Source organism: Oncorhynchus masou, chromosome 17 (assembly GCF_036934945.1).
Source record: "Oncorhynchus masou masou isolate Uvic2021 chromosome 17, UVic_Omas_1.1, whole genome shotgun sequence".
NCBI classification, from domain to species: domain Eukaryota; kingdom Metazoa; phylum Chordata; class Actinopteri; order Salmoniformes; family Salmonidae; genus Oncorhynchus; species Oncorhynchus masou.
In genome coordinates, this window is record NC_088228.1 from 19,729,269 (window position 1) to 19,756,168 (window position 26,900).

A 26,900-nucleotide genomic window follows, 5' to 3' on the forward strand; every position below is an offset into this window, starting at 1 on the left:
TGGGGATCTACCGCTGATCGGATTGAATCCCATTCTATGGTAAGGCCAACAATATGAGAAAGTATGTTTGAAAAGATCTGAAATTGAGTTTACTTTTATTGCACAGTGAACATTGTTCTACTGATCAAAAAAGTACTTTCTTAGTTCCAGAAAAAAAACATCTGTCTTACCCTGTAAACATTTCCCAGGTTTCATTGAGTATATTGTCTGGGTCCCAAAATGCATTACTTTTGACCAGGGCCCATAGTTACCGAGTTATCCCCCGATGGACATAAAAACGAATACTCGACTACATGAACTTGTTGATACATTTATTTCTCCATGTTAGCACATAGAATATATGTATATACATATTGCTAGCTAAAGCGTAAAACAAAATGTCGGGAGTATAAAAAATGTTAAGCCACTATTAATAGTGTGCATATGGACAGGGTAAAAGTTGACCAGGTCAAAGAATCCTATAGATGTTGTCATGGGTGAGACAGTAAACTTTATTTTCCTCACCAAAGTTAGTGTTTCCTCAATTAAATGGTGAGAAAATTTGCTAGACTGCAATTTCAGAGGAAAAGGAAATATCATTGTCATATTGCATCATTTTCAGGAAGTGCAACTGTCTTTTAACATGAAAAAAGGACTGTAATACACACATCTTACTCATGCAAGTTACCAGAAATACTTTACACAAATTGGAATGACATCAAAATATTTCCACAAAGGGAAGAAAAAAAAATCACAAATGAGCATCATACAGGGATGGACAAATATAAAATACATACTGTAGTAGAAGCCGAGAAAATTCACAAATTGGATCTAACCCCTATGTAACACTTTCCAAAGCGCAGACAAAGAAGTGTTTGTAACAAGTGGTTGAGGTCTGGACAGTCCGTTACCTCAGTAATAGATAGACAATTGGCCATATGTGAGGGGACAACTGCAGGGTTCTGCTGGTTTTCAAGTTAACATATTTATAGATAGCTTAATTCCACAATTACATTAGTCCTCTTTCTTAGCCTTTCAAATAGAGGGCAGCGCGCAGGTGGGGAACTGGAGATGCAAACCTCAGAAATGTAAATAACTTCCAATAGACTGTACCATCAGTGTGTGTAGTTTATAATCTCATGAGAATTACATGGTGTAAGAGAACAAGTTTATTTACATGTAGTGCAACCATGACAAACAGAATATGATTTTGTTAAGAACGCCATGAGAGATTGAGAGAGAAAGAGAGATTGTGGCATTCGTGCAGGACATGCATGGTTCTGTTCATGGTCTCCCGAGGGAGTGCATCAGTATTAAACTGAGAACATAATTCAAACATGTCCCAAATCAAGCAGTTTGTTAATTACTTCTAAACATTACGCTGCTTCTCTGATTGAAAAATAACAAAACATAGAATATGGTTAAGGAAAGAGAAAAATACATTGAAAAAAATAATGTTCAAAATAAATCATATTGTTCTAACTAATACAAATAATTGTGTTAGTTCTGAAAAGTGATGCACTTGTCAGAGCTAACGGAAAAGAGAGTTGCCATCATTGAAAACTGAGTGTCCAAAACTAGGCAATAAAATGAATGAATGCAGGTGATGACATTTCCTCTGTTCAGTCGGCTCTTCATAACTAAGGAAACAGTCACATGGACTTCCAATATTGTCTGACTTCCCAAGTAGCCTCTTGGTTAGTACTTCTTTTCAAAATAAAATTGGCAATTCCATTACCCTTTAAGAAATGATCCAAGACAAGTCAAAAAAAGGATAACATTGCACACCATTCAGACTCAAGTAAGAGAAAAATAAAAATGACTAAAAGATAACAAGCCTGATCATTCATATTTGCATATATTTTATATTGGTCCATCCGTATTCATTGTCTATGGGAAACCAAAATACTCTGCAAGCTTTTTTCCCTAGTAATAAAAATGTGAAACTATCAAACATGCACATCCCTTTACTCAGAATATGAGGATGGAGTTGAAACAACAGAAACTAACCACAAACTACAGCATATGCAGTGAAGAGTATCATAACTAGTCACTGAGTATTCTAAAAGTGGACTTACAGTGAACATCACAATAACCATGACACTGATGCCAACCAAAAAAAATGAAACGAGGGGGGGGAAAACAGCACTCAACACAGTTTCTCTGTTAAGATAAGGTTCAACAAATGTTGTTTTTGGCAATATTACAAGCATTTGGGTTATGAAAAGAAATGAAATGTGCAAACGGTCAAATTAGGAAGGAACCTCTCTAAGATCCAGCTCAGTAAAGATTGCTATATATTCCCCCAAGAAATGTTTTACTTTTTCTTTGATTCATAAAAATTACAATGTATTCAAAAAGCCAACCCAAAATGTGCATAATAACAAACGGAAGATTTTTGTCAGCTTCTTTATAGCAGACTTCATAACCCTGTTCCCAATGACGTTTTAAGTGACTTGAAGATGATAGATGCATGTAAAAACAATAAAAAGGTGCCGTTCACCAAACTATGTTCATGATAAAATCATGCTAAATGTTCATGGGTCATCTACACTTACCGTTTTGCAGTTTCTTTTCCTCATGTTTTTTTTATAGCACTTTTAAAATATTTTCTGTATGAAAGCAGAGCTTATTCAACATTGCAATAGTACTTACGGTTTAAAATCGACTGTCATATTAATTGTTAAACATGTACAGTAAGAAAAGTGATAAAAAAATTCAGGTAATAAAATGTATTCAGTTAATTCTCATTGGTTATTACAAACTTAAATAACACATTCTCCAACATAGGTCAAATTAGCACAATAAAAAAAAATCATACCATGCTATGCATTCGAGCCATGGTCTTGATTCGGGAAAAAACTAAACAAATCAATACACTGGGTATATTAAATAATAATGTAATGAAATAAAATGAAGAGACCATTTTTTCAGACATTGAGCAAAGATTCGGTCCACAAAGTGTTCAGGAAGGCAGGTAGGGGTGTGGTCGGGTGAGTGACAGTGGGGCGAGCCAATGGGAAGGCGAGCTAGGGTAGGGGGCGCGGTTGTTCATCTCTTCCTACGGCAGGTGCGTTTGTGGTCGGCGTGCCAGTGCTCCTGTTGACACTTGATGGAGCAGTAGGAGGTGTTCCAGCAGCAGTGGTACATGGCTTCCTCCTCACAGTTATAACACTGGACGATTCACACACACACACACACACACACACACACACACACACACACACACACACACACACACACACACACACACACACACACACACACACACACAGTCCCTCCTTAGGTTTGGATTTTTTTTAATTACTATGAGAGTTTGTGAATGCCAATAACTGACTTGCTGTTGTTCAGTCATTGTCATATTCAATTGATGCATTATATTTTACTATGTTTAGTACTGCTCTAATTATGTACTTTTGGTTATGGAGTTAAGAATCCAAAAAGGTCCAGGATGTGCTTAGTTTGGTAGTGGGTTATGGGGCAAATCTTAGCTAGATAGTGGTGTCCTTTGCCCTGTATGTAGCTAACACAATGTAAAAACTTTGCATGTCCAAATATATTATGGATTTAGCCCATTAGGTCTCAATGAGTGAGACACTGGTTTGAACAAACAGCTGTGTGTGGTAGAGAACGAGGGAAAGGTCTCACTCACCCACTGCTTCTTCTTGGTGGTGGAGAGTAGCTGCTTGTGCTGGGCCACCATCTTCTTCACCTCCTCCACCAGCTCCTCCTTACACTTCTCCTTCACCGTCTTACACTTTCTCTCCATCTCAGCCTGGGCCCCCGACACCGCCTTGCTCACCGCCTGCCTCTTCTCTTCCTCCATCTCAGAACGCAACTGGAGACACACCACAGAGAAGGACCCTCAGCTCAGGAGCATATTCTGAACTTACTGTAGGTGCTTTTGGATCAGGGGTTATTACTGTCATTTTAGTGCAGGTTAAAGTCTTGATACATGTCATATACTGATGTTTTAGCTGGTTTCTTTTCTTAAAATTCAATAAAACCTTTTCTCTGTGTCAATCTCCAGGTTCGCTCGCCTCTCCCGGTACAACCCCAGCTTCACCCAGACCCCCGTCTCAATCCCCCAGTCCCTCACCTCCAGGGCCCCACATACCCCCCGTCGGTCTCAATCCCCCAGTCCCTCACCTACTCCAGGGCCTCTCGAACCCCCTGTCGGGCTCAATCCCCCAGTCCCTCACCTTCTCCAGAGCCTCACGAACCACACGCTCAGTCTCCCTCTTGTTGTCGGCCTTCATCATGTCCTTGACGTCGTTGAAGATCTTGGTGTACTTCTCGTGGCACATGTTCTGGCAGGCTCCGTCAGAAGTGGTCTGGGTGCTGCGGTGCAGGCAGCGTGGCGAGGCGGCTGAGGCCTTCTTGGTCTGCGTGGAGACAGACAGCTTCTCTGGCTGGTGGGGCGTCGTCACGGGGATCTCCTGGCTGCTGCTCACAGCCTCTATCTCAGGCTCCGGGTCCTGGGGGAGAGATCGAGAAATGGACACACAGACATTAAAACGAACACAATAAAAAAAACACTATAGCAATACAATGGCTGAGGTGACCATACAACAGCAGTGTGTAAGGATACTTACACTGACTTCCTCTTTGGGATCCGGAGCTTGACCGCGACGACTCTTCTTTGCTTTAGGCTCCTGACTGTCTGTCTGTCGGTCTCGGTCTGCCTGTCTGTCTGCTTTCTGCTGTGGAGAAATTACAGAACTGCAGTATCTAACATATTTCTAACACCTCTGTTAGATACACTGTTTCTGTCACTACGGCAACGATCAGAGCTAGAGCCATGACAACACAGATGGTGTAGGGATATGAAGGTTTGTGTTGATCCTCACATTCTCAATCATTAAAATTCAATAAAATACAGGCACTGTAATATCAATCAGCCACCAGGTGGCGCTGCTAAACATACATACCAGAGTAGCTGTTAGTGAGCTGTGGGCCTATATGCAAACTGCAGTGTGAGAGAGAGAGAGAGAGAGAGGCAATTGCAGCGCAGCATACGTACATGTTTGACTTGCTCGTTGGTGTTGCTGGTGGATGAGATGGAGGACTCGGCCTCCTCCGGCCTCTCTGTCAGCCTCTCCTCACCGTCTCCTCTCCTCTCCTCCAGCCTCTCCACCATCTTGGTCTTCCAGAAGCGGCCCTCCCTCTGGAAACGCTGGGACAGCTCCAGCTCATCACAGGCCTTCTTCCAGCCCGCGCTGCGCTTCACCTGCAGCTGTTGCACCGACACCTTGATGTCCTGGATGTTGTCTGCCGGGATCCACGCTCTGGGGACGAGGAGACAACAGTCAGAGCAACCAGGGCCTCCCTCATAGCTCCATAGCCAGGGGATATTACAGCTAGAGATTCTGGAAGAGAAGCGCAAGATGATCTACTGTTTTTCTGTATACAGCTCAGTGCCCAGTGTGATGGCTGACCTCTGGTGCTGGTGGCCAAAGAAGCGGACGTCCACCTGATTGTCCTCTCTCTGCAGGATCTTGGCCGGCCAGTAGCCAAAGCCCTTCATCTTAGCCCACACCACCTCGTGATTAGGAGTCTGCAACAACAAGCACAAGCAAAGATAATACATACAATTCAATCAACTTTCTTTGTCCCCTTAAGGCAATTCTATTGGGGCTATATTGGTGCTTCAACAATCAAATCCGCAGGGGCATTGAAGCCAAAACAGTTTCATACTCACACAGGGGTAGCAGAACCAGTTGTCAGGTCGAGCGTTGGACAGGTAGAAACAGTTCTTACATAGCATTAACTCGTTTAACTGGGGAGAGGGAGAGATTAAATTAAGAGAATAGAGAGCAATAAACAGCTTCCATGCCACTCAGACTCAACCTCCTAGAATACTGCAATACAAATGTCATTGTGTGCAGATATGTTTTTTTACTGTTTACCTCATGGCATGTGTCACTGTAGAGCAACCGTGCTATTTCAGCCTGGTCACTATGCACTGCAGCAAAAACAGGTTTTGTTAACGTTGGGAAAATAACATTCAAGTACATTTAAAAGACTGTTCTATTGAACATGCCATCACAAGAACGACATTTCAACTACATGAAGAGAGCCTTGGTTGTCCAATAACACATTAGACTGGGTCCTACTAAAATTACATTTCTGCAACAACTATACAGTCTTATGTTACAGCTGCAATTAATAATAGGAGGGAAATCTGATAGCAATATGCTCTTCATGGATGTGTCCCAAATGGCACCTTATTCCCTACTTTTGACCAGTGCCCTGTGGTCCACTATAAGGAGAATAGGGTGCAATTTGGGACGCAGACCATGATAACAGAGTGGTTGTGAACGCCCCCCCCACCTCCAAACAAAATGGCGGTATTGTGCACGATCAGCTGGGCATCTGCCTTGAACTCGTCGAAGCTCTTGTATTTCCCCTCGGTGAGGTTCTGCAAAAGAGAGAGAGCGAGAGCACAAAGAGGCCTATTCACACTGGGCAGGGCAGAGGGGGCTGTGGTGTGGTTGCAGTACCATAAGAGATCAGAGGAGGGCAGTGCACCACACATCCAGGGCAGACCCAAGTGCTGTTTTCCAAAGGCCTAGATTGTATTCACTAGACACCAAAAGGAGTGAAACATATATACTAGGAACATCTCCAAAAAAACAAAACTATTTTTTGTTTTCTGTTGCAAAATGTTTTGATACATTGTGCACTCATGAATACATCCCTGCCAGTGGCAGGGAGCGCTCTGCTGTTTTCCAGCCTATTTGGCAGGCAGGGTTTGGCCGGCGGAATGCACCAGTGATCACAGTACAGAGGAGACCTCACTGACCCCTCGCTGTGAGGAGAGGCAATCTGATAGCCTGTAGCGTCGGCTACACAATCACAGCTTTATACTGGGGCTACATCTGACATGCCCTTACACAGACCCTTACCAAACAACATGGGGCCGAGTGCCAAATAGCACCATATGTACAGTGCATTCAGAAGGTATTCAGACCTCTTAACTTTATCCACATTTTGTTACGTTACAGCCTTATTCAAAAACGGATTCAATTACATTTGTTCCTCATCAATCTACACACAATGACGAAGTGAAAACAGGTTTTTAGGAATTTGCACAAATGTACCTTATTTACACATTTATTCAGACTCTTTGCTATGAGACTTGAAATTGAGCTCGGTTGCATCCTGTTTCCATTGATCATCCTTGAGATGTTTGTACAGCTTGATTGGAGTCCACCTGTGGTAAATTAAATTGACATGATTTGCAAAGGCACACACCTGTCAGTGCATGTCAGAGCAAAAACCAAGCAATGAGGTTGAAGGAATTGTCCGTAGAGCTCCGAGACAGGAGTGTGTCGAGGCACAGATCTGGGAAAGGGTACCAAAAAATGTCTGCAGCATTAAGGTCCCCAAGAACAGTGGCCTCAATCATTCTTAACTGGAAGAAGTTTGCAATCACCAAGACTCTTCCTAGAGCTAGCTGCCTGTCCAAACTGAGAAATCGGGGAGAAGGGCCTTGGTCAGGGACGTGACCAAGAACCCCATGGAGCTCCAGAGTTCCTCTGTAGAGATGAGAGAACCTACCACAAAGAGAACCATCTCTGCAGCACTCCACCAATCAAGCCGTTATGGTCGAGTGGCCAGATGGAAGCCACTCCAAAGGCACATGACAGCCCACTTGGAGTTTGCCAAAAGGCACCTAAAGGACTCCCAGACCACAAGAAACAAGATTCTCTGATCTGATGAATCCAATATTAAACTCTTTGGCTTGATTGCCAAGCGTGTTATCTGGAGAAAAGCAGGCACCACTCATCACCTGGTCAATTCCATCCCTACGGTGAAGCATGGTGGTGGCAGCATCATGCCATGGGGATGTTTTTCAGTGGCAGGGACTGGGAGACCAGTCAGGATCGAGGGGAAGATGAACGGACCAAAGTACAGAGAGATCCTTGATGAAAACTTGCTCCAGAGCGCTCAGGACAACGACCCTAACCACACAGCCAAGACAATGCAGGAGTGGCTTCGGGACAATTCTTTGAATGTCCTTGAGTGGCTCAACCAGAACCCGACCGAACATCTCTGGAGACCTGAAAAAAGCTGTACAGCGACGCTCCCCATCCAACCTGACAGAGCTTGAGAAGCTCTGCAGAGAACAATGGGAGAAACTCCCCAAATACAGGTGTGCCAAGCTTGTAATATTATACCCAAGAAGACTCGAGGCTGTAATCACTGCCAAAGGTGCGTCAACAAAGTACTGAGTAAAGGGTCTGAATACTTTTGTAAATGTGACATTTCCGTGGGGGTTTTTGCAAACATTTCTAAAAACCAGTTTTTGCTTTGTCATTATAGGTTATTATGTGTAGATTGATGAGGGGAAAAACTATTGAATCCATTTTAGAATAAGGCTGTAATGTAACAAAATGTGGAATAAGTCCTGGGGTCTGAATACTTTCCGAAGGCACTGTAGTGCATTTGGCCTGGTCAGAGGTAGTGCACTATGAAGGAATAGGGTGCCATTTGAGACAACCGAGGGATACTTATTGCATTATGAACAACATGAGGAAGATCGGATGGCAGAAGACGTCAGTGGACATGGTTTTTTTTCGGATAGTAGTCTACATTCGACATTTGATAAACTAAAGGATTCAACAGTATAGAATATATCATGAAAGGTTCAAAGGGCAGGGAATTCAAATCAAAGTTTATTGGTCGCATACAGTTTGGCAGATGTTATAGCGGGTGCAGCGAAATGCTTATGTTACTAGCTCCTAACAATGCAGTAAAATGTCAAATCAAGCACACAAATAATCAAAACATTTTTTTAAATGTCACTCAAGAAACATCATAACGAATGTAATTAACAACCCAAATAGCAGTGTAAAACGAATCAAAATGCAATTTATACATATATACACTGATTCATTTACACTAGATATACTAGGAATGATATGTACAGCAGTAAATATGAGAGTGAGCTCTGTCAAGAATCCAGCATAAACATACAAATGCAGTGTGCATAAACAGTGTAACTAAAATCCAATGTACAGTAGTAGAAATGTTAGAATGAACCATGTGGAGAATACAGGATTTAAATACAGTGTGAAACAGGAAGTGTCCAGTGGTTTAATTCCTCTATAACATGGAACAGCAGCGTCGGCTGTGTGTGTGTGTGTGTGTGTGTGTGTGTGTGTGTGTGTGTGTGTGTGTGTGTGTGTGTGTGTGTGTGTGTGTGTGTGCATGTTCGTGACTATGAGGTATGTATGTTATTGATAGCTTGTGTGTGTGTTTTGTGAGAGTGAGTTTCTGCGTCACTTGGTAGGCGGCTATTGATGGCTGTTCAACAGTCTGATGGCCTGGTGATAGAAGCTGTTTTTTAGTCTCTGTCTTGGCTCGGTCTTCCATAACTAAATAATAGTGTGAAATCCCGAATGCGTCCCAAATGACTCTGGTCAAAAGAAGTGCACTACACAGGGAATATGGTGCCATTTGGGACAGAACCACGGTGTGAAACCCTGTGTTCAGCAGTGTATTAAGGCCACTTAGTTACCTCCTGAATGTTGGTGACGTCCAGCGCGGTGTGGATGAGCCTTCTGTACATCGGGTGTCTAGTGTCTTTGCCTTTCTTGTTCAAGTCCACGGCCTGCAAGCCCGAGAAAAAAAGAATTTAATATCACTTTTATGGACGAAAAGGAGGAGGAAGAGGCTGGAATCAACCCAGGCCTTTGTGATGGGAGATTTTACTGGCCTTGATTTTAAGTAATATAAAACATGGCAGTGCTCTGATTCAATATGGTGTTTAAGTCCCAAATGGCACTCTATACCCTACAAAGTGCACTACTTTTGACCAGAAACCAATGCGAGGGCTGGTCAAAAGTAGTGCATAATATAGGGAATATGGTGCCATTTGGGATGGAACCAGTGCCACAGCCTGGCCCCACATACATACGCTGAACACAAGACTAACTGTTCCATGGAACACTCACCCTCTCTTTCATGCGCTGAATGATAAAACGCAGGTATTTGCACATCTCCTGCTTGTTCAGGTTCTTCTTTTTACTACCCTGCAGAATGAGAGAGCAAGAGAGTGAGAGAGAGCTCAGCATGACGCTGTAACCAATCCAGCGCTCTATTCAAACCAGCAGTGGGAAAAAACTGATGAGAGCTGACTGTGTACAATATATTGCATATCATAAATTATCATAACAATAAAAGGAGGAAAAAGACTGCCTGCAGCACAGTGGAGAGAGAGAGTGAGAGCAGACAGGCCAGGAGACAGAGCAGACAGGACAGGAGAGAGAACAGGAGACAGAGCAGACAGAACAGGAGACAGAGCAGACAGAACAGGAGACAGAGCAGGAGACAGAGCAGACAGAACAGGAGACAGAGCAGGAGACAGAGCAGGAGACAGAGCAGACAAGAAGGAGAGCAGACAAGACAGGAGACAGAGCAGACAGGAGACAGAGCAGACAGAACAGACAGGAGACAGAGCAGACAAGACCAATAGACAGAGCAGACAAGACCAGGAGACAGAGCAGACAAGACCAGGAGACAGAGCAGAGAAGAACAGGAGACAGAGCAGACAAGAACAGGAGACAGAGCAGACAAGAACAGGAGACAGAGCAGACAAGAATAGGAGACAGAGCAGACAAGAACAGGAGACAGAGCAGACAAGAACAGGAGACAGAGCAGACAAGACAGGAGACAGAGCAGACAGAACAGGAGACAGAGCAGACAAGAAAAGGAGACAGAGCAGACAAGAAGGAGAGCAGACAAGAACAGGAGACAGAGCAGACAGAGCAGGAGACAGAGCAGGAGACAGAGCAGACAGAACAGGAGACAGAGCAGACAGAACAGGAGACAGAGGAGACAGAACAAGGAGACAGAGCAGACAGAACAAGGAGACAGAGCAGACAAGAACAGGAGACAGAACAGACAGAGCAGGAGACAGAGCAGACAGAACAGGAGACAGAGCAGGCAGAACAGGAGACAGAGCAGACAGAACAAGGAGACAGAGCAGACAGAGCAGGAGACAGAGCAGGAGACAGAGCAGGAGACAGAGCAGACAGAACAGGAGACAGAACAGGAGACAGAGCAGACAGAGCAGGAGACAGAGCAGGAGACAGAGCAGACAGAACAGGAGACAGAGCAGACAGAACAGGAGACAGAGCAGACAGAACAAGGAGACAGAGCAGACAGAACAAGGAGACAGAGCAGACAAGAACAGGAGACAGAACAGACAGAGCAGGAGACAGAGCAGACAGAACAGGAGACAGAGCAGGCAGAACAGGAGACAGAGCAGACAGAACAAGGAGACAGAGCAGACAGAGCAGGAGACAGAGCAGGAGACAGAGCAGGAGACAGAGCAGACAGAACAGGAGACAGAACAGGAGACAGAGCAGACAGAACAGGAGACAGAGCAGACAAGACAGGAGACAGAGCAGGAGACAGAGCAGACAGAACAGGAGACAGAGCAGACAGGACAGGAGACAGAGCAGACAGGACAGGAGACAGAGCAGACAAGAAGGAGCAGACAGGACAGGAGACAGAGCAGACAGAGCAGGAGACAGAGCAGGAGACAGAACAGGAGACAGAGCAGACAGAACAGGAGACAGAGCAGACAGAACAAGGAGACAGAGCAGACAAGAACAGGAGACAGAACAGACAGAGCAGGAGACAGAGCAGACAGAACAGGAGACAGAGCAGACAGAACAGGAGACAGAGCAGACAGAACAGGAGACAGAGCAGACAGAACAAGGAGACAGAGCAGACAGAACAAGGAGACAGAGCAGACAGAACAAGGAGACAGAGCAGACAGAGCAGACAGAACAGGAGACAGAGCAGACAGAACAGGAGACAGAACAGGAGACAGAGCAGACAAGACAGGAGACAGAGCAGGAGACAGAGCAGACAGAACAGGAGACAGAGCAGACAGGTCAGGAGACAGAGCAGACAGGACAGGAGACAGAGCAGACAAGAAGGAGCAGACAGGACAGGAGACAGAGCAGAAAAGTAGGAGCAGACAGGACAGGAGACAGAGCAGACAAGACAGGAGACAGGGCAGACAAGACAGGAGACAGAGCAGACAAGAAGGAGACAGAGCAGACAGGACAGGAGACAGAGCAGACAAGAAGGAGCAGGCAGGACAGGAGACAGAGCAGAAAAGTAGGAGCAGACAGGACAGGAGACAGAGCAGACAAGACAGGAGACAGAGCAGACAAGACAGGAGACAGAGCAGACAAGACAGGAGACAGAGCAGATAAGAAGGAGAGCAGACAGGACAGGAGACAGAGCAGACAGGACAGGAGACAGAGCAGACAAGAAGGAGCAGACAGGACAGGAGACAGAGCAGAAAAGTAGGAGCAGACAAGACAGGAGACAGAGCAGACAAGACAGGAGACAGAGCAGACAAGACAGGAGACAGAGCAGATAAGAAGGAGAGCAGACAGGACAGGAGAAAGAGCAGACAGAACATGAGACAGAGCAAACAGGACAGGCCACAGGGATAGTACTGGTCCCATGAAAATAATAATATTTATCTAATAAGTGAAAAACAGCATGATCAATTATGGGTCCAGAGAATACATTTGAGTAATTTGATAAAAGGTACTATATAGCTTACACCCAGACATAGGCTAGACATCACCAGCAGACTAACATGGAATACCTACCCTGCACACCACACACTGCCAGTTGGATCCGCTGTCCCGGGGCTTGTACTCGTCAGACAGGCATTTGAGGTGATAGACACGGAAGCAGTTGTCACACACCAGCACGTCTCCGGGCAGGTGGCACTCGAAGCAATACCAGTCGTGGCTCTCTGCCTCCCATTCCTGAAACATACGGAGCACAGTGATCGGTGCCCCCCCTCCGCACCGACCTGACGGCTGGGCTGCTGGAGACTAGTCTACACCCCCAGCCAGGGGGCCACTCCTGGACCCACTTCACCAGCTGTTCCACAACACACATCACAGTTCTTTGATCTATGCATATTTATCTTATATCCAGGTCGCCCTTGGAAAAGAGGTCTTCTGACCTCAATTGGACTTCCTGTATAAATAAATGTTAAATAAAAACTATTCAAAATCACAATCCAGTTTTTACTGGTAGCCTATACAAACATTATCTCACAACAACAGTTATTGAATGTTTAGTTAGTGAATTCTGACTGACCTCCTCCTGCGGCTCGCTCTCCGTCTGCAATTAAACACCCCCATCATTGATTAATTAACTGGCAAATATACAGTGTGTGTACAGTGGATTGTGTAGCATAATCCCTGTGCAAGCCAATTATTTAAAGGGCAATCTCTTACATAAACCTCTTGGGAAGGAAGGATGAGAGTATACAGGCCTAAGGCTGATATTTGACCATTGCGGAAACGCTTGCTTACTGGAATGTAATCATTAAACCCTGATTAAACCCTGATGTGGCCCTGCATGAAAGGCTGATGGAAGCTAGGGAAGGGTGGGGGAAATTCCTGCCAACCTGAACCTGCTTCTCAAAGCATTACTCATGATTTACTATAGTCTAAGTACAGGTTTCACTCAGACGCATAGAGCTAGAATCCATCTGCCTGCCTGGGATTCAAACCAACAACCTCCTCATAGTCTGGAGTGGTAAAGGAAGTGAATAAGGACGTATTATTGCAACTAGCCGACACCTTCCCACAAAACCCTTTCTTTCAGATGAAGGAATAAAAACATCCTAGTTGAGGTGGTTAACTCAGGACAACTTAACCTATGACACTCCATCAGTGCATAATCCTTGTGTCCTTCCCTCCAACTCTATCCAGCCTCTGTTGCACATGCTCTGTTAAAACCTAGTGAGCTGGAGAGCACTCCATCACAAGGGAGCAGAGAGGAGGAGCCCAAACTAACACACAGAGCCATAAATAGTCATAAAGGACAAAAGGACAGTGCATAGACGCAGCAGTGCCACTGCCAGCCTAGAGGGAGAGCCTGATGTAAAGCAAGCTCTGCCAGAGGCAAATCATTTTTACTTAGGCCTCACAAGTGTACTTCACTGTCCATGCCGTGTCCCTGTCCTATTGTATTCTGAATGAAAAGGTTGTGACTTCAAAAAGGTGAGGCCTATGGGGAAGCACTGTCTGATGATGCTTCCTACAGTGTAACATTGCCTACCTCACTTGGAGTGTTAAATATCCCCACCACACTGGCATGATGTTACAGTGTGGTGGTTATTGCAGAGATGAAATCAAGTGAAGGACATACTACATCCTCATGTAAAAAAGGCTGTTGCACATGTATAATAACACAAGGGAGAGTTATAAAAAAAAAATATACAAATATATCATACGTTATTGACATTATTAACCAAAGCAATTATATCTATTTTGTAGAATTTTTATAATTGACCCCCTAAAACAGCAGAGGGGGAACTTTTAGGAAGGAGAATGAGCCTTGTCTAAAACGGTCAACAAAAGCAGAGGGGTTGTGAGGGGAGGTGCTCGCTGGCACCCGTAGGACCGACCCAGTTTGGCTCATGCTGTCTCCCAACCCCAATAACACTGTCAAGAGTCTCAAGCTGGGACACGCCAGGCAGAGAGAAAGCAGGCTGAGCAGAGATGTGCCTGGAAGCACAGGTCCATCTATTACATAAGCCAGCCCGGGGATCCATCTTAAATAGCACCCTATTCCTTACATAGTGCACTACCTTTTACCAGAACCTTATGGGCCCGGGTCAAAAGGAGTGAACTATATAGGGAATAGGGTGACATTATGCAGGCACCAGCACTCTGCACTGCAGCAGGCTAGCTGAGCCAACCTCCCTATAGACACACCACATACCCATTCCTCTCAGGAGAGCTGTAGAGATCATTACAAATACAGGCCACACTGCCCTCCCTGCATTCACAATACATAACCATGAAGATACTAGCTAAGGCCAGACATGAAGACACTGTATGTGTCCCAAATGGCACCCTATTCCATATATAAAATTGCACTACTTTTGACCAGAGTGCTATAGGCCCTTGTCGTGCTTTAACTAGGGGAAAGGGTGCCAGTTGGCCTTCCCCACTGAGCTTCACCTCAAACACATCCATCAACAAGCCATTCTGCCACTCTCTTCTGATTAACTGAACAAACCAGAGATAAGATGTACCATTCAGGATATGGAATATCATAGACAAGAAGAGTCTAAATAATAACGATGGGCGTGCCTGGATTAAATCCACTCTGACTTGGGTCCATTATCTATTTACTTTGGAACGTATTTATCAAGGGTTGATCCTCTAACATGCTGACCAAACCGGCCATGTTGCGTGAGCGAGTGTTGCAAGATAAATTTACACAAACATGTTATTCAAGAATTTCTTCCAAACTGCTTGGGCGCGTCTGCATAACCAGGCGCTAAAATAGAATTTGGTTCTATTTTAGGTGCTTGACGCGCTTCAAGTCCCACCACTCATCTACTCATTGTTTTTTACGAGCATATACCCACGTAGGTGATTGAAATACTGTATGAACGAGGTCCACACTCCAGTCCAGTTGGTGGCGGTAATGCACCTTAACTTTGGTTGCCAATCGCCATCTAAAATCTGAACAAAATTAAAAAATTGACCAAAAACAAGCTAGGTTTCTCCTTTTCATCTGTGGATTAATTATCGGGAGTAGAGAACACACCATTTTGTAACACTCAAAATGAGTCAGAATTCTACAAAGATCCAGCAACAACAAAAAAGGACCATACGAATTTCAGTTAAAATAACAACCCAAAGTCTCCCAAGACAAATTAGCTAGCAACAGCAAGCTACCTAAATGGCCATGAATGTTTCATTTGTGTTTTGATCTGTCCCCAAATGAATATAGTTGGTTTTGGTATTTTAACCTGCGCGTCATGAACACATCTGGTGTGGATAGACAAAACCAGCATGCGTACACAGACACACGCACGGTGCCGGTTTGGTCAGCATGTACGTTTATGATCAACGGTGAGGAATATCAACAAATACTGCTGCTGTTGCGGAAGAAAGAAACATTCTTGCGTCTAAAATTGCACCCTATGGGACCGGGTCAAAAGTAGTGCACTATATAGGGAATAGGGTGCCATTTGGGATGCAAGCCCTGGTCACTTCCAAGGACACAAACATGACAGTTGGATTGAATCCAGGCACTAGAGACAACGGAACTTCATAATGTACTGTAATTACGTCGACATTCTTCAGACACACAATACATCAGCGATGCTGAACTATGAAATCAGTCAGCTAACATTTCTAAGGACAGTCAGGCATAAATAGGTTGTATCCCAAAGGCCCCCTATTCTCTATAGTGCACTACTTTTGACCAGGGAACCCCATAGGCCCTGGTCAAAAGTAGTGCACAACATAGGGAATATGAGTCCATTTGGGATGTAACCATAGTATAGACAACACACCACCATACCCCCTTGTTCATCAAACCAAAGTCATGCTGGAGTCACAGAGATCATAACACACAGAGGAATGAAGGTACACACCCCTCCCTGAGGAGTTGCTACTGCTACCACCATCAGCAAAACTACATCTACTACACACATCATATATGCTTGCTACAAACCTGCGGCTATGCTGGCGTTGCTGGTCATTTCACGCAAAAGACATGACATTGAAATGTGCTACTATGATTCTGAAACTTTTTCTTCAGAGACTCTCTCTTTGGAGAAGTGTTTTGAAGTATGTGTCAAACAAAGCCATGAAGACAACAGCTTTCACTGTATGGAACCCTGGCAATGTTTATTAGTTTTTTTAGCTGTTTTTAAAGCAACGTTACATGTGTAGATAAGTAGCGAGCAAATATTTAAAGGAAGTGACTGATCCATTCCGCAGGAAATTGGGCCACCGAGACACAGCGCTACACCGGGCTTTCTGGAAGCTTTTCACATGGAATATCAGCATCTCTCGTGTTAAAACTACTGCCTATGACGTAAATGGTTAACCATTACAACTGAAAATACTTTTGAAATCATATTTTTTAAAACAGATAATTCAATTAGTCTTTTATTGTCTGATTTTATGTTAAAGAGTATGCAGCTCTAAAAAGATTCCATCAAATCCCAGATTGCGCTGCAGAAGTGGCAGAAGTGATTTGAAGCGGAATGATGTTAGTAAAATAAATTTGAGATTAAAAAAAAAAAATAGAAAACAACGATGCACCCTTACCTTGCTTCCTTCGGCCTTCGGCTCCTGTGTGATTGCAAGTGATCCAGAAAGCAGTGTTTAAAGTCCTGCTGCTCTAGTCAATTGAGTTTTCTTTGAGTAGTGCTAAATTTGACTGTACTGTGTGGGGGGCCAATGTGTTTGGTGCATAGCAGAGCTACAGTACTAAAGGAATGTGTGCATGGTCATCATGCCTACGACTTTAACGAGTCAGCCTCACATACAAATTGGTAAGGGAGCAGCATGACTTGAATCACCAGGTCGTTATAATCAATGCTGAATTCAGTGCTATAGTTCACAGCACCTCTGAATGACTGAAGTATTACTAAGTTGTCTAGCATAGCAGATATACAAACAACTCCTTACAAATAAAAGACGTAAAAACATTGAATAAAAGGGAGAATTCCTTGAACTAAGTACATTTTCTTCTGAACCATAGAGGTGTTGCTGAGGGAGATATGAGAAATAGGTGTTGATGATGAAGAAACCAGCAAGGACTGCTGGGGTTTGGGTTATCACTACTGGGTAAAACCCCTCTCTTACCTGCTCGTCTCCAGGCAGCCAGTAGCCCTCCTGCTCAATGCCGGCCTTGGAGCCCTTACAGCCCACAGTGAGAGTCTCCACCACCAGGCCATCCTTCACTGCCAGACTCAGCTGCCTGGCTGTCTCCTTGGGGTGCATGCCAAACACACGGCTCAGGTACCTGCATAGGCACAACACACCAAAATCACTGCCTCTGCCTGCGTTCTCTAACAACTCAACCAAGGATAAACCCATTCACCTCAGAAGGAGCTGCCAAATATGCAATTCACAAGGAAATGGGCAAGAATAAGTCGCTCTGGATAAGAGCGTCTGCTAAATGACTTAAATGTAATGTAAATGTAAGAATAGAACAAAACAGAAGCAGACAAGAATGCCAAAGACAACCGATTTTAAATCTTGAAGTAGGGCCTAGCCCCCAGAAAAATATTGCTACCTGCATTGGGACCACCACATCACAGTGCAACCCATTACATGGACTAGTTGGAACAAAACCACTAATGACTGTCCCGCCAACCGTTTTATGTTCTGCACAGACAGACTAAGCCTTTCCACATCTAATGTGAAGAGATGACACAACCTCCCCTCCTGTACCAACTGCCTTCATTTTCATATTAAACTCTATTTTCCTGGACTCTCAATGTCACCACCTCATCCATTCAAATACAAAATGTATTTTAAGACATTAAGACAGTTCAGCAGTGGCTGCCATTGAATTTCATTGCTTTATCTCCATGACAACAGCCACTCTGTGTCATTCATTCTGCTCGTGGACAACTTCCAAGGCTCTCTGTTTGCCAGAGGATTCCAATTAGCCATATTCCTATTCCATTAACTGAAAATAAGGACTTATCAGGCATAGGTTTCAGCATGAATTGATTTAGATTAGACTGTAAGAATATTACATGATAATCATAAAACAATATAATAGGACCTAAATCAGTCTAAATAAATAAAAATATTCATATAGGTGCTACAATGGAAGCTGCAATATAGCTTGGTTGAAATAATTTATGGTCTGAATGGCATTAAGCAAAAGGAATTTAATGTCAAGTATTGAATGATGAAACCATTTCACCTATTGATCAAGCATGACCCTGAAAGCAGTGGCTAAGACCCACCACCATTCATCCATCAATCCAAACTCAATGTATTGTATTGAAAGTGAATATGCATAGAAGGTGCATCACAAATGTAAACAACTGGAGACACTTTATCATTTAGTCTACAAAACGGCCGGGTGTCTCCACTAATATTTAAGACTATTTTTTGGGGCGTTTGTGACGTCTCCACTTTCTAAGCGTCTTGGAATAGAACTAGAATGACTGGAATACTTACTTTGAGATCCTGTCCATGTTGGCAATTTGTTTCTGGTTGCGGATGACCTCAATGGCAGCCCACACGTACTGGACCACCTTCGGATCCGCCTGCCTCTTCTTCACCACACGCGACATGATCTCTTTATTCATGACACCTGCAAGGAATGGGAGAGAAGTAATGTTTCAAACCATTAGGCTACTTCTAGAAACACTGCGGAACATACTTGGAATGCGTCAATTTCAAATCAGGAAATGAACAGCAAAAGTTGTTTTTCTTCCCCCTCTCAGCTCAAGTGAAGAAATCCTCATCAAGGCGCACCACCCAGAGGGCATGGGTAAACTACACCTCCAGCCTAGCCTGGTGGAACCATCCTGATCGCTACGTTCACCATTCTATTTCACTGACGTCAACAGAACGGTGAACACAGCGATCAGGATGGTTCCATCAGGCTCCCTTTAGCCATCTTCCTAGCTTAAACAGCCAGGATAAGAAACAACAAGAATCTGCAGGTTCCAAAGCCTTCCAGGACCAGGATTGGTCAGCCCAATCAAGACAACAAAAACGATGTCTATTCCCATGTCAGAAAGACCTCAGAAACGTTCTTTGACTGGCCTAATATATGTCCATTGTCCATGACACAACATAGCTCCAATGACCATGCGAGTGACACAGGGGGCTTCCCATGGTCAGCAGGTAGCCTATCGGTTAAGAGCGTTGGTCCAGTAACCAATAATTTGCTGGTTAGACACCCCGAGCCAACTTGGTGAAAAATCAGCTGCTGTGCCCTTGAGAAAGGCACTTAACCCCAATTGCTCCTGTAAGTAGCTATGGATAAGAGTGTCTGCTAAATGTAATCCTAAAATACACTATTATGTATGGACAAGTCTAGTTCTATTGGGCTTTGTTTATCATTCCCTTAAACACTGCAATGTAACAGGAATCAGCACTTAGGGAGCTGTAGTAGAAATGGCCAACATCTAGATTCCAGGCCAGGGGTAGGCAACCCTAGTCCTGGAGTGCCGCAATTAGGGTTGCCTACCCATATTCTAGGCTATTCAGTGGAAGGAAAACAGAATACACCCCCCCCCCAAAAAAAATGTTATTGCAAAAGAAATTAAGAAAGCTGTGCCATTTCACAGAACTATCATAGAACAAGTCTACTGTGAGGGAATACAATATTACTCAAGAGATTTTAAGGAAAGGAACAATAGCAGTTTGCCTCATCCTGTTATTAATAAATAACCTTATTTTAACTAGGCAAGTCAGTTAAGAACAAATTCTTATTTACAATGACGGCCTACCGGGGAACAGTGGGTTAACTGCCTTGTTCAGGGCAGAACGACTGGCTCAACGCTCTAACCACTAGGCTACCTGCCGTCCCGTTAACTATGTTTCAAATCCAATTTTGCACATTACTCTTTTTAAAAGATGCCCTCCAGCATTTTTGTTTTTACTTTGAAATGTAAAATGTCAATTTAAAAAACTTCTGTTCCAAGCTAACCATATGCTAATGTTAGTCCACAGACTTCACAAACAGAATGCGAATCCATACATTTTTTAGTTCAACTCACATTTAAAGACCAAAGGACAAAATGATGTGTACGGTTTACTAACTGTTCACACCAGTTCACTGAACATTTTGGCACCTCATTGGGCCAGACAGGAAGAAATAGCTTAAATAGATATCATGTAGCCACTTCATATTTCGCTTCAATTCATCATAGTCAAATTAAAAAGCATGTGATATTGAAATGTGAGCCAAATTTCACAAATTAAGGCCCCGCACATCCACTGCTTACAATAACAATGTCATCTTGTACGTGAAGACTACATATTGAGTTTACATTTTTATATATATATAAATTATAAATAATATATAATATATATATATATATATATATATATATATATATATATATATATATATATATATATACACACACACACACAAAAAAAAAATATATATATATATATATATATTTATTTATATATATATAACATATGTATATATAAATATTTATTTATATATATATATTTTTTTTTTTTTTTAAAGTGATTTAAGCAAGTGAATCACTTCTCTAAAAATGTAGGCCTTCTTGTTAAAAACCTATAGCAATCATAGTTCAACACTTAACCTAACCAAGAGATTTTATCCTATTGGAGGCTCAAAGAGACATAGTTCAGCTACAATCCAAGAGGAAGTTGAAGGTAGAGGAAGTGAGACATCCCACGTTTTTTATGGTTCATATAGAGTCAATAAACTAAGCAGACCAGATCAACCTGCTATTGCATTGGTGCCTATGGGAGAGACACTCCGTTAAGACTGGAACTCACCATTTTTTTCAATGGTGTAAATGGCCTTAGGAAGATGTCTTCATTTATCCACCACCTAATGGTTGAGTATCTCTTTACAAGAAGCTTGAGAACATTATGTTTCCTATAATCAAACCTTTTAAAAAATATATATATATTTTTTTAGAAAACAAAGAGGAGCATCTGTTAAACATTTAATTAAATGTGTACGCCTTAGCAAGACAGTACAATATCTCAATTTAAGGCCTATACCACTCCCGCAGTAGGCTTATCTTGGGGCAAACATTTCACAAAAAGAAAATCACATTTCCTTGCAAACCTGAGGATTGACGACAGACTCTAAATCACTGTAATATCATGTCTCTTCCCATGTCTGACTTGCAGCCTGCTGAGAGAAGGTGAATAAGAACTGGGAGGAGTAGAGGTGACAGTGAGCGATGTGATATCCCATGCAATGCAAACCAGAGTAGGTGTTAATAAGAGTCACCAGTGCCTTGGTGCCAATGCACCACTACTTTGTGCTCCAGCTCTACATCCACTGCCACCTTACAAAGGCAGCGTCCCAAATTCTACCATATTCCCCATATTTATTTATCTATCCATTATTTTACCAGGTAAGTTGACTGAGAACACATTCTCATTTGCAGCAACGACCTGGGGAATAGTTACAGGGGATAGGAGGGGGATGAATGAGCCAATTGTAAACTGGGGATTATTCTGGTTAAAAGTAGATCACTAAATATGGAATAGGGTGCCATTTGGGATGCATCCAGAGGTAACAGCAACCGCTCACAGCTGCTACCTGAACACACCCCCGTCTAGGGACTGACACTACATAATGTCATGACTACAGAGGTTCTACACTCCCCAATCAATTAGGCTGCTAGGTGTCCAGAAGCACAACACTCCCATCATCAAAATCATACAAGGTAGGTCTAGCAGTGGCAAAAATCTATTATTTAGAGTCTTTGTTTATCAAATGAATCATGAATGTTGTCTTCCTCAAGGTCCAGCTGTGACTCTGTTTCCACGTTTAGAACACAATCAGTGCTCAACAGAGGCAGACAAATTATATCTACTGTGTATATAGTATGGGCAAATTAGCCAAACAATCAATCCACTAATACGCGTGTCAAACTCAACATGAATAATAGTATGCTAGACAGACATCCTAAAGGAGAGATCCTGTGAATGAAAATGCTGATGGGCAAGCTAAAACTTAAAACTTAAATACTATTTTGAAGATGTAAAAAAAAAAACACAAAACAGCAGGATTAGCTTATTGGATACATGAATGCATGAATGAGCTTTTTCGTGGCTGTGTTTTAATTTTGTCTGACCAACTATTCACACATTGATAGTGTAGTTGGGACAGGCGGGTAAATGTGCCTTCTCTTCCCCAGACCAATCCCTGGCCTGATTTCCGGATTAAGTATTCAGCACAGTCCGTGGATATTTCAACAAAGGCGTCCAAGGCCACACGACCAAACTAGCTAACTGGTAGCTCCCACTCCCAGTTTGCTAGCTGGCTAATGTTGTCAGTTTGATAGTTAGCTAGTACTAGGGAGCTAGCTATCTAGTTAACGTTTGGTTATGGCAATCTCCAAAGCGAGTGTCAAAGAAAGCTTGTCAAAACGTTAGTTAGCTAAAAAGCCTAAATAATAATGGTTTGTCATAAACTGCTGAAGCTATCAACCTAAAAATGGTTCGACAACATAATTGTTAGCAAGCTAGCTAACGTTAGTTAGCAGGATCTGGAAAGCAAAGCAGTTCTGTAGCAGCTATCTAGCTATTTAACGTACGCTTTCAAACATGCATTTATTAGCCACGTAGACAAATAAAATAGTTGTTAGACGGTAACAAAGCAACTACCAAAACGTATACAGAAAATGAATGTTATTTAGAATCGTTGTTTTCAGAACGCGCCATGTTCATAACAGGTACAGCTACAGTAGATAGCTAGCTGTTAGCTAACCGTAATATGTTAATTTAAGTAATACATTTTATATTAAATAAATGTCCAACTTACCGTCACTACAGTATTAATAATATATGTCACTGTATAAATCCGCAAATGATTCAATGAAAGATACTTTACATTTGTATTTCCGGGATAGTTTAGACTGTCTGAATTATGGTCAGGTTTACGTCCAGCTGGCCTGGCCACACAGCACAGGATTGGGGAGAGGTAAACACAGCGCCAACATTAAAATAGCAGGACAGATTTTTACACAGGAGAACTCTAGTGGTGGAATTACGATTTGACACGTACTCTTTTGTTTTTGTTATTTTTGTGAGGCAACTTTTGAGAGTACATTCATTTTTAGTATTAGAACGGGCATCTGGCCAAATGGTGAAAAAAAGAAAATATCCACCTGTACAGGTATTTAACCAATTAACATGTTGTCACATTATCAATACTTCTCAATAGATTACATAGCAAGTGCTTTATACATTGCAACATATCAGGAAATAATTACATACAAACGGTATTAAAGATATTCGGCAAAAACTATGGAAGCTCATTCTCGCCACCCCCAAAGACATGAGATAACGAAGATTTGTATAACTAAACCAAGATACACCACAGACAGCCGTTTCCGATGGGAACAAATGAGTCATAGTGGACAGAACAGGCATGGAGGTGGGCAGAGCCAAGCACGAGATAGCGAGATCCTATTGGCTTGTTCTAGCAAATATCTGTATATTTCCGTTAGAGAACGCCTCATCTGTGAAGTGCGCAGAGGATAAAGTCTATAAAAACGTCGTTCCATCTGTTCATAACTAATTCTAGTTTTGGGAACAGAAAACTGTATTGATATCAAATGTGTCCTCGATGAGAACATTTGCAGAATGTTGGCCAAAATCCATCTCGTTCCATCTTCTCCCAATGCCAGCTCGAGGGCTTCCTCTCACTACCATATTTGGTTGTGAGTGGAAACGCCAAGCAGATGCTTGGGGAAATGATCTGGGGAAATGTATGTCTCACAGTATTGTATCTCCACAGATAGAACAACCTCAATATTTTGAGATATGTATGTCAACATTTTGTTAGTGTATCTAAGAATTTTGAGATATTAAGTCGAAATTTCAAGATACATACCAGTATCAGTCAAAAGTTTGAACAAACCTACTCATTCCAGGGTTTTTCTTTATTTTGACTATTTTCTACATTGTAGAATAATAGTGAAGACATCAAAACTATGGAATAACACATATGGAATCATGTAGTAACCAAACAAGGGTTAAAAAAAAATCAAAATAAATGTTATATTTGAGATTCTTCAAAGTAGACACCCTTTGCCATACGTGTACTGGTACTGTAAGTCAAACATCTTGGATACTAAGTTGATATTTCAAGATGGTACATCGGAATTTTCAGATGGAAATAATTTTCTATATATGATCTACAATCTATTCATGGACAGGAAATGTTAACAAACACTGTATAGCCTTAAAACTACATGTCTTATCAATTTGAGAATGGTTACATTTCTCCAACCCCATCCCTCAGCTTTTTAACAAAACAGTGGCGAGGAGGACGCTTTATTGTTGTTTCAACTGCTGATTTCAACTGAGATGTGATCTGAGAAATAATAAGAGCCAACAGAGTAAGTTCACAACAGCCACAATGTCCTTTTAAATACCAGAAGAGACATAATAGAACTGTATGTCCTCACATTTTGTTTATGACCCTAAAGGAGATCCTTTTTTCAATAGTATGAGTTTAAAAGTGCCAAACTCTGGGTGACATTGTTGGTCATGTTGTGGTCATGTCATGGTCATGGTAGGAAAGGAGGACTGATGTGTTATGTGAGTAATTTGCAACCCTCTGTATTGTGTCAAAACAACCTTATCGCTTTATTCAATAAAAACAACCAAACTTTTTATAATAACTTTTAACGTACAAACATGGTCAATAACATTGTTTCAAGGACAAGTATCTCAAACTGGCACTATATCAGGTTTTGTTCAGCATGAAAAATTATACAATTGTGCCAATTCTCACTCTTCTATACCTAATTGAACAATTGTCGAGCTGATCTACTGGACTACAGCACGAATTTGGTTTATATTAAAACTTCAGGTGGCTAAGCTACCTAGACATTTCCACTACAAAATGATTGACTGGAATTAATTGACCAACACAAGCGTTGATGCCATACTGTCTGAGTAACTTTTCAATTGCAGATGCAAAGGCCTACACAATGCAACCATGCATAAAGCAAGCTCAGCCATATTAGTTATATTGTCCAGTTGCAGTTGTTGTCTCTTTGGTTGGAAAGAGAGTGGCGCAACGGTCTAAGGCACTGCATCTCAGTGCAGGAGGTGTCACTAGAGTCCATAGTTCAAATCCAGGCTGTTTCACATCTGTCTGTGATTGGGTGTCCCATAAGGCGGCATGCAATTGGCACAGCGTCGTCTGGGTTTGGCCGTCATTGTAAATAAGAATTTGTTCTTAATTGACTTGCCTCGTTAAATATATACTGTATATTTTTTTAAATATGCACAATGACTACTTTTAACAATTTCCACAGATTTTTTTTTTACAAAACACATTTACTTTGAAGAAGAGTGCAGATGCAAAGTTTGGCAACAGAATCACGGTTTGTGCTGTTGGTGCCTTCATTCGGTTAACTAACTTTGCATTTGAACTGTTCTTCAAGTAAATGTGTTTTTGTAAAACATTGAGTGGAAATTGTTTAAAGTCATCCTTGTGCATAGAATGTTTTGATTAGTTTAACTTTGCAATCTTTGGGTTTGTTTGACATACATGTGAAAGATCTGTCCTAGCATCACTCTGTTATCAAGGAATTGCCCTATTTCAAAACTAAACTAACTGGGGTTCTCATGCAAGAATCAATCACCACTGGGCGGCGATATAGTAACACTGAATGACATGCATTACACTGCACATGGGGCACGTTCAGCAGGACACAACGTTTTGGAATGTTCAGATATAAATAAAAGGAAAGGCAAAGGGGGATACCTAGTCAGTTGTACAACTGAATGCATTCAACTGAATGCATTCAACTGAATTGTGTATTCCACATTTAACCCAACCCCCCCCCCCCCTTTCCAGCCCTGACTTTGCTACTTTATTGAGGAAGAGTATACTTACTATGCCTGTGATATGTGGTTGTCCCAGCTAGCTATTTTAAGATTAATGCACTAACTATAAGTTGTTTTGGATAAGAGTGTCTGCTAAATTGTAAAAATGTAAATGTCTGTTACAAAACGTTTTGCAACGGGATCCGATTGAATAAACTCCTGGGGTGTAATTATTAGTCCAAAACATTTTGCAACAGGAACCGTTTACTCCAGACAACTTGTAATAGACTGATTACTTAAATCTGCCATCAATGAGTTTGACATCAATGTGAAACTGGGTGATTGGGCCCAGTCATCATAAATGGGTTATGTGAATATCAGTGGAGGCTGCTGAGGGGAGGATGGCTCATAATAATGGCAAACCATGTGTTTGATGTATTTGATACCATTCCGCTCCAGCTAGTGTCACGAGCCCGTCCTCCCCAATTAAGGTGCTACCAACCTCTTCTGGTGAATATATATTCACTCAAATGCTTACAGTATGTCAGATTCAAGTGCCCA

At 42.3% G+C, this 26,900-nt stretch overlaps 1 protein-coding gene across 7 annotated transcripts; it reads right to left on the reverse strand.

Moving 5' to 3' along the window:
- Positions 1–297: 297 nt before the first annotated feature.
- Positions 298–23,475, reverse strand: LOC135558655 (zinc finger MYND domain-containing protein 11-like). 7 transcript variants are annotated; one of them, XM_064992650.1, is made up of 17 exons: positions 23,317–23,475; positions 18,993–19,128; positions 17,658–17,817; positions 17,118–17,141; positions 13,129–13,152; positions 12,627–12,788; positions 9,942–10,019; positions 9,506–9,598; positions 6,313–6,400; positions 5,889–5,944; positions 5,681–5,758; positions 5,418–5,536; positions 5,003–5,267; positions 4,575–4,679; positions 4,182–4,457; positions 3,632–3,817; positions 298–3,153 (listed from the first exon to the last, which is right to left on the reverse strand). In XM_064992650.1, the coding sequence occupies exons 2-17, from the start codon at positions 19,121–19,123 to the stop codon at positions 3,031–3,033; spliced, it is 1,968 nt and encodes a 655-aa protein (XP_064848722.1). In that variant the 5' UTR covers positions 19,124–19,128; positions 23,317–23,475; the 3' UTR covers positions 298–3,030. The 7 variants fall into 7 exon arrangements, with proteins under 7 accessions (XP_064848722.1, XP_064848719.1, XP_064848720.1 ...); XM_064992647.1 differs by having other exon boundaries at positions 4,575–4,682; XM_064992648.1 differs by having other exon boundaries at positions 4,575–4,682; positions 23,386–23,471.
- Positions 23,476–26,900: the final 3,425 nt, after the last annotated feature.

Excerpts from the sequence above, each read along its gene's own strand:
- LOC135558655 (XM_064992647.1), bottom strand. The coding sequence starts at position 19,123 with ATGAATAAAGAGATCATGTCGCGTGTGGTGAAGAAGAGGCAGGCGGAT. Across the intron at positions 9,599-9,941 it reads TTCAGCGCATGAAAGAGAGG|GCCGTGGACTTGAACAAGAA; the intron begins GTGAGTGTTCCA and ends TCGGGCTTGCAG. Across the intron at positions 5,537-5,680 it reads ACTGGTTCTGCTACCCCTGT|ACTCCTAATCACGAGGTGGT; the intron begins GTGAGTATGAAA and ends TTGTTGTTGCAG.